The sequence below is a fragment of the Frankliniella occidentalis genome, unplaced genomic scaffold (genome assembly GCF_000697945.3).
Source record: "Frankliniella occidentalis isolate FOCC.00 unplaced genomic scaffold, Focc_3.1 Scaffold102, whole genome shotgun sequence".
NCBI classification, from domain to species: Eukaryota; Metazoa; Arthropoda; class Insecta; order Thysanoptera; family Thripidae; genus Frankliniella; species Frankliniella occidentalis.
Genome location: NW_026267231.1, coordinates 345,966 through 354,259, shown reverse-complemented (window position 1 = coordinate 354,259; position 8,294 = coordinate 345,966). Strand labels below are relative to the sequence as shown.

General features: G+C 51.7%; 1 protein-coding gene across 7 annotated transcripts in view; it reads right to left on the bottom strand.

Annotated features, from left to right (window-relative positions):
• Window positions 1-8,294, bottom strand: part of LOC113202757 (uncharacterized) — a 173,852-nt gene that overhangs the window by 76,980 nt on the left and 88,578 nt on the right. For 2 of the 7 annotated variants that reach the window (XM_052269780.1, XM_052269779.1), the window contains exon 1: window positions 1,555-1,687. The exons of the other annotated variants lie outside the window; for them this stretch is intronic. In XM_052269780.1, the coding sequence (XP_052125740.1) occupies window positions 1,555-1,684 (130 nt within the window). In that variant the 5' untranslated portion in view covers window positions 1,685-1,687. Of the gene's footprint in view, window positions 1-1,554; window positions 1,688-8,294 lie in introns of those variants that run through there. 7 annotated transcript variants of the gene reach the window in all.

The window sequence follows — 8,294 nt, the reverse complement described above, 5'->3', positions numbered from 1 at the left end:
CCCCATCCCTTCCCAACCCCCTTTCCGTCTTCCCGGAGCCACTGCTGCTGCCACCACCGCACAATTTTTAGCAGTCGAAAATTGAAGTCGGTGTATGATGTCACGGCTGGGGACCGCAGGGGCAATTTGTATTCAGATTGGATCCCGCGCCGCCGAGCGTCTCGGCCGCCCCCAGGCCGCCCCCACCAAGGGGTGGCGCGCGCGGCCGAGGCGGCTCCCCGACTTACCAACGTCACCCGGGAAGGCCCACCCCCTCCTTATTCGAATGTGCGGGCCAAAACGGATCACCTCCTCACCTCACCTTTAGGCTCACCCCCAACGATGACAAGAATTATTTTTGGTTGCAACAGATTATTTCTTTAAAATATCCCACGTATGCGGTACATCATTTTACTTTATTCTAGAGAAAAGGCTCGAATATTCACTTCGGAGCTCTTCAAGGGACGGTTTGAAACAGTCGTTAGGCCCTTTCCCGCCCGATGACGTATGCGGACCTACCTTGCCTCCGGCTGCCCCACGGGCGAGGAGGCGGGAGGCCCCTCATCTCGTCGGCATGCACAGCGCGTTGCATATCCTCCTACTTGGTGTCGTGCATACATTTTGCACTAAACCTCCCCCTCTGCCGCAAAAGGAGGTAAGAGGGAGCGGCAGTGGGAGCGCGAGATGGAAAGTAAGAGAGAGGGAGGGGGAGCAGAGAGAGAGAGAGCCATGCTGGGGGACGCGGCGCAGACATCACTAAACATAAGCTGGTCTGTGCGGTGGCGAGGTTGGCCGGCTGCGGCGCCCTCCCCGCCCACTCCACACAGCCCCCTTCACCGCACCAAATCTTTGGTCTCAAACTAGCGTCAAATATTCAAGCACGTGGACTTTATAGTCTAATTTCCACGCTCAGGAGCCGCTCCTCGTCTCCGGTGGTCCTCGGCGTACCAAAGATCAACATGCACAGGTGTTCGGAAAGCAGAGCATCTTACCAAATATCCGTCGCACAACTGTAGGTGCGGGGGAATGAAAGATTGATTGCGTGTGTGATGCAACATATTCACTCACCGGCAGGGGTGCGATAACATCGAGTAAACATTCCAAAACCTGTACTAAAAGGGAAGCAATTTACTCGCCCTCAAAGTTTGTGAATATTTTGTCGTATACACCTCCAGATGTTTCTATCTTTTAATGCACCTGCAGGTGTGGTTCGTACATATTTAGATTCCCCACGCATGTAACAATGTTGGCCTTGACAAGTGTAGCCTATGCGGATGAACCTCTTCCCCAGGACTCACGCTCTGCCCCCGCGACTGTGTTTTGTCCGCGGCTCCGCGAGCCCCCGGGTGATTCACACGGCGAGCGGCCACGACGCCTCCCGGGGATAAGCGTATGTTTACATGATTGCGCACGCTTTGGGAAGGAAACTGAGAAGGGGGGTGAACCCACAGACACAAAATAAAAAGTCAATCGCGGAGAGACGAAGCCTACACACTTTACACACCTTCCAACCGCTGCTACGACATGCTGTAAACTGTCCCAGCAGCGGACTCATGCACAATTCGCTAGACTCACCTCGACCACCAGCTCTGGACAGCGAGTCCGGCCCAAGAGTCCATCCAGCCAGACGTCCGCAGGGCCACTGCCTTCCCGGTCGCCGTCTCAGACGCCAACTGCCAACGCCTTCCAAACGTTCACAGCACATATAGTCCGATAACGACCTTATGGCTCCGCAGGGCACTATTGTTCGACAAGTTTTAACGGCGGCAGTTCATATGGCGACGGACTTCCGCGGGCATAGCGGCGGCCGGAGGCGCACAGCGCGACGGTACGGGGCGGGGCGGGCTAACTCAGAGGCGGGAAAGGCGAAACGGACAAAAACACTCGACAGAAATATAGAAAACACGTAGTCATGAATGGTGGCACCAGGCGGAAATCAGTAGCGGCTCCATGGGCCCTCTGCGTCATGTGTTTTAAATTTGTTTAAGATTTTGGTTTTTTAATCATTCCGAAACCAAATTGCCCAAAATTATCGTTGCTTGATTTGATGTGTCATATGTGTCTCTGCTTGCAAGATTTCGAGAAATCGGATAGCGGGTGAAAACATATTTCGAAGTAAGGGTCGCCACACAAATGTTTCAAAGTCTTTTTTGGTTTGTTGTAAGTATAAATTCCAAACCGATCCACGCGTGGCCCCCACCCCACCCTATTCATGTACCGCTTGCCTGCTGGCGTCACGTACTGCATCACGCATCATCGGCAACGCCCAGGCAACGCCCCACCCCGACCCGCCAGGCCCTACCGCTCCACGCCGCCCCCACGACACACCGAACAGGCGGACAGGACACGCATGTTCATCGAATATATTTGGTGCAGGCCAGACACTGTTGCCAGAGAAAAAAAGTTGATTCTTAGTAAAAATTGTCCTAAAATAAAAAGAATAATAAATTTTTCAAAAAATGCAGTATATGAGCACCACTAGTTTGCTGAAATTCTGGAGTAGGAAAAATTTAGCATAATCGAATAAGACACGATCACATCTGCGATTTTTGCTCGCGCCGCCAGAAGGCAGTCGACGCCCGAGTCAATCTCAACGCATCTGAGGGAGGTAAAAATTCTTTTTGCGAGTTCGCGAGGCGACGGCGCAAGTTTCTGACAGCGCGATCTTTAACTCGAAAACTCGAAAAAAAAGCAATGTGACAGGGAAAGAGATGGGAGCAGTGGGTGAGAGCGAGAGAGAGCGAGAGAGAGCGAGGGAGAGCAAGAGAGAGCGAAAGATAGTGAGAGAGCGGGAGAAGAGAGAGAGCCCACACAGAGGCACCGCGTATCGCCAGCAACTCCATCGCGAAGCTGTCACCCCTAACGAGAGAGGAATAAAAAAAGACAGAGCACGAGAGGGGTGCAAGAGCACGAGGGGAAGGGGGAGAGAGAGAAGGGACGATCGAGGGAGAGCAAGGAAGTCTCGCGAGCAGGGAGTCACGGAACGCAGGCAGGCGACATCCAAGGGGGCGCGGTAGGTAGGTGTGGCATCTATCAATCTCCCGATAAGAATCAAAGTGACTTCTCGTGCCTTACCAGCCGCGTTATTCTGTTGGAAGGCACTGCCCGATCAACAACTCCGGCAGTGCTACCCTAAAATTATTGAAAAAAAAGAACACACTAAATGTATATTTGTATGTTTTTGTGCAAATGTTCGCACATTTCGCAGTGCATGATTTCCAGCAAATTAAATGAATGCACAACAGTGTTCAAATCAGCGCAGAAATGAACGCAAAACAAATGATTGCTAAAGTTCGTTCAAATAAAAGATACAAATTTAGTTAGTGTGAAGGCTACGTCCTAAACATGTACGTGATGTTGTAAGTAGGTTTAAAATCAATCGTTTCAACCTCGATCCATCTCATGTGCCCTTTGCCTGTTGCCTCTCCCAGAGCGGAGAGCTTCCTCTTCATCTCTTCTCTCGCTCTCAGCCCTCCTTTTCCTGCGAGAGAGACAAAGACAAAGAGAGGCGTGAATAGGGATGTGGACGCCGTAAAGGTTATTGGTCGTAACGCCTGCTCGCACCCCGATTTGACATCGCAATGCCCCCTACGAGACCCCGTCCCCCCTTCCACCCCCATTCGGCAGTCCCCCCCCCCCCCTCGTTCGGGCCGCCTTCGGGTCGCCTTCGCGCCATCCGCCGGCCATCCCCTTTCGGAAGCGCTCAGGTGATACTTTATGGACTTCTCTCTGTCGTCGGAAACGGCCCGGCGGCGGCAAGCCGAAGGCGCGAGAACTGCGCGATTAAACGTAAATCTGGGTCAAGTTTCACACCCGGGGGTTGATTCGGCGGTGGGGTCGTCCGCACCCGACCTTGGCGACGGCCTGGCTCGGTACGTGCGAACATAAAACATGTTTTGTACCATTAATTCCATAAACTATGCCACGATAAGGTGGCTCGAAGCCATATCATACCACACCAGCTTTAGTTTCCTGGCCGTGCTCCAGAGTCGACGCGTGGGTCGGTGAGGTCGTTGCCCTTGGACGGCCCACCGCTCCTCATTGCGCAACCCTCAGCCCTTCCCAGAAGGAGCGCAAACAAAAGCGCCCCCGCACATGGCCATTAGGTAATAGGGCAGCCTCTCCGGTCAATGGCCTCCAAACGTCTCGCTCGGAGAGGAGGGGCCAGGAAGCTACCCGGAACTGAGTGTCGTATTGAAACAAGATCAATAGTGCATCTGCATAAAAATAAATGACTTGTGTTTATGCGGCCACTTTTGTAAAATTATAATCTAAATACCCATGTACGCGTACGCTCGACGACAATTTGTCATCAGGTTCTAGATTTAAGTTGCGCTTCAAGACAAGCGGGACTTTGCAACAACATACGTTGTAAAGTTCAAAGTAAGAATGCAGGAGTCACGCGCGTCACTCTTGGGATTGGGAAATTATTTGAGTGATGATTTTGGAGCATTGCTATATTTTAAAGACAGCCGTCGCTCAAAAGGAGCGGTGATCCAAAATACACTCATATGGTTCGATGTTCCCATAATCATCAAGAGTACAGATTTGTACTGTTCACAAACTTGATCCGTTCCATACTACTAAAACAAGATTCATGACAGCTTTTATGATTTCCTGCTGATATTAAAATATTTGTACCTTGTGATTATACAAAACCATCAGTCAAACTTTCATCTGTAACATGGGCCAAATAATTATGATAGCAAACTTAAGACAAAGTTAAAGCGACAAACAGCCATAAAATGTAAATACCAGGCTTGCAGGTCTTGCTTTTCAAAATTATATCGATCCAAGGGTGGTTGGGGCAATACAATAATGAGGTACTGCAAATTTCTCAACAAACCTCTAGCTCGTTTAAAGTAAACATTTATGAAAAAGATAATAGCGCCTCAGAATTTTTTTCATTCAAGGTTGGAAAATTGCAGTTGTTAGTGTGGAAATCATTCGTCTTGCTGTTAAAACCTACATGTTGTACCAGACAGTCCTATTTGCAGAGTACAGGCATTATTTGCAGTGGCCGCCTTTAGATCATGTGCTTGGTCTTTCTGATTATTTTCTACTTTTAGGAACCTTTGCAAAGCCTGCACGGCAGTCAAACTCACTCCCCGTATACTGTGGGCGGACCATGCATCTCCTTCATACCTCACCTAACATCGGTACCCATAACCGGAAAAATATGATTTTGTAAATAATTCAAGGTAATAGGTAATCTTTTTATTTTTCGTTACGTTCACAAATTACCAAACACGGCTCCTACAAGACAATTTAACTTGTGATAGGGGTGCAATAAAAATAAGGTGCTAACAGAGCATGTTTTCAGAAGCTGCAAAAAATTGGAAAACACTATAGGTCCAAGTAAGAGTTACAACTAGGGTCCAAAAACAAGTTCGTCTATCCGTCTATGAGGTACCAAAATCATTTTCTAGTGGTGTGTCTGATTCCACCGCTGTTAGCCAGCAAAACTAGCGAGCCCAGTCCGCTGCGGTAGGTCACGGTCAAACCACCCATCGACCCGACTCCGGCGGCGAGCTCGCCACTGCACGAGGCCGGCCCGGGCGCGGCCAAGATACCAGCCGGAGAGCATGCGAGCATTCGAAAAAAGGGCGCGAAACAGGAGGGTTCCCGCGGAGCAGCTCGAAACAGCTCGCTCTAGCGGGAGAATGCCTCAACTAGGACGCCAGCGGGCGCGCTGATTGGGCGGCGGGCCGGCGGCCATCACGGATGCGCACAACTTAGCAACACGGGTCTAATTGACGCAGGTCCAGGGCTGCGGCCGGCCAATGGGGGAGCGGCGCAGAGCGGCGGCGCCGGGGGTGGGGGTTGCGTTGCCGTGGCGACGGAGCTCGGCGCGCACCCCGCGCCTCCCCGCCTCACACCCTCCCCCGACGGGGTCGGCGCGTACGCGCGCTCCCGGTCTCAGTCGAGCGCATCGCCGGCCGGCAGCCCGGTGGCGTAGGTGTGTGCGGCCGAGCAGTGGCGCGCCCACGCGACAGAGCGAGACAGGGAGAGAGGAAGAAAAAGATGCGCAGCGCAAATGCAGTCTGCTGAACAAGCCCTATCGTGACGTTCCCCAAGGCTGTGTCGTGAGAACCTTTAGACAATGAGGTTTTTCAATCAAATGACATAATTATCATACCCCAAAAACTATACAATTTACGAAAAATTTTAGTCAGTGAAATGACTACTGACTGGAAGTTTGACTCATAATCCAAATAACAATTCTGAAGCGAGGCTCGTCGCCAAAACGGTGGCTAGATTTCTCATACGTGCCACTGTGCCATTTGGGCGCAGAGCCGAACTTCTCAGTCATACACAACATTCGGTAGGCGGCAAGGAGCGAGCGGGCTAATCGTATCGAGAGAAAGAGAGACAGAGAGAGGGTAGGGGGAGAGAGAGAGAGAGAGAGAGAGAGAGAGAGAGAGAGAGAGAGAGAGAGAACGGGCCACGGGGGGTGAGGGATGCGCGGGGGTAGTGTGGTGGGCTGCCAGCTCGTCGCGGTTCCGCTGCAGCTCACCAGATAGCGCTAGCAGTGCCACCCCGGTCCCCCACAACACCGCCTGCAACACGCACAGGGCGAGGCGAGCGACGACAAGGATCGCTTCGGAAGAGCATGAGCGCCGGCCCAGCGCCAAGGCCCGGCGGCCGGCCAAGCAGGCAGACACCCATTGATTTTCAGCGAACTCTCTCAGCAGCACATCCTTGGCGTCGTGGTCGTCGTGCATTCAGCGCAGTGTTCCGCCAGGAGCCTGCTCTGGGGCGGACGACGGCGGCGGCCTCGCAGCCCGCGCCACGCCCGCGCCCAACACAACGCGTAGCTTCCTGCAGCACGCCGACAAAGTTATGATAATGCAAGAGTCTTGGCAAGAGGCGGCACACCAGCGAATCGCAATAACTTACAACTAACATACACACACACACACACACACACACACACACACACACACGCAGCGAAGAGTTCTTTTTATACTTATTTACTAGTGCACGAAATACTATGTCGTGTTGGGATAAGCCTCGAGGGAGGCCATACATTTGGTAAGTGTCACAACAGGCACCCAGGCGATGTCTGAAGCCAATTGCAAAACGTGAAAACATCAAAGAGAATCTTCGAGGGTAAAGGTGCTTTTCTGGCTAACTTACAGGATTGTCCTGCAAAAATCTTTTACGAATTATTTCCCACGCAACAATAATTATGCCCACATTTCTTAGTCCTTTGGAGATCGAGGTCCTCTGCCCGAAAACCACCCACATTCCCGGCTATTGGGGCGCAAAGAGTTGGGCGCCAAGTCTCAAGTCTCCTGAAAATGTCATCATTCCGCAATAAAAACGGCCTCCCGTCAGGTGGCGCGTGCCGTGCCGGCCAGGGCGATCATTCTCATAACAACTTCCCGCACCTTAAAACCCGCCATAAAACTACTGTGCACTTTACGAGTCATGTCCGAGCAGCTCGCTCGCTCGCTCTCTTTCTCTCTCTCCTACCGGAGCTCTCCGTTGCACCCGCAATGGCGCCTATTGGAACGACAGAGACAGCAATGACTGTGAGTTGGAGGTAAACAGTCGAAGAGACTACGCCCGTTGTCATATGTTTTTCATTGGCTTTTGTTTTGCCAGTAAGTTGCTCACTACGATTACAAAGAAGTGCTTTTCTGTGTGAGTAACTTTGTACCTGCCTCTCATCAAGCAACACCGACTCAATTTAAAAGGGCCAAACATTGTTTGCAACGATTCATTAGGAAAGTCGCTTATGGTTCCTAAATGGGGCTCCATGGGACAATGAACGATCGTGACTTGTCAAAATCCAAAATCTGTGTGGGCAGCAAAGGTTGGGGTAAGAGCGGACGACTCTTGCTCACCGAAAACTTATTTCAAATAAATGGTTTTCTTTTCCCTCGACCTCAGCGAGTGCCGCAGCAGCGCTGCGCGGGGCAGCAGATGGGGGTCCGGGATTGGCTGTCCAGGCCGACCACGGAGAGGGGATCAAGAGGACATACGACGGGAGGAAGGAGAGAGAAAGAGAGACGGCGATAGTGAGGAGCGCTCGGTCAGATGGGACCGGTTTGGGCTGGTCAGGTGGGATTGGTCCGTCATCCGGGTAAACTTATTAGCATGGCTGACACCGAGGCCACATGCCACGAGGGATAAGACAGAGGAAAAGGGAAAGAGAGGAAAAGAGGCGGAGAGAGAGAGAGAGAAAGAGAGAGAGAGAGAGAAAGAGAGAGAGAGAGAGAAAGAGAGCGAGAGAAAGAAAGAGAGAAAGAGAGAGAAAGAGAGCGAGAGAAAGAAAGAGAGAGAGAAAGAGAAAAAGAGAGAGAGAG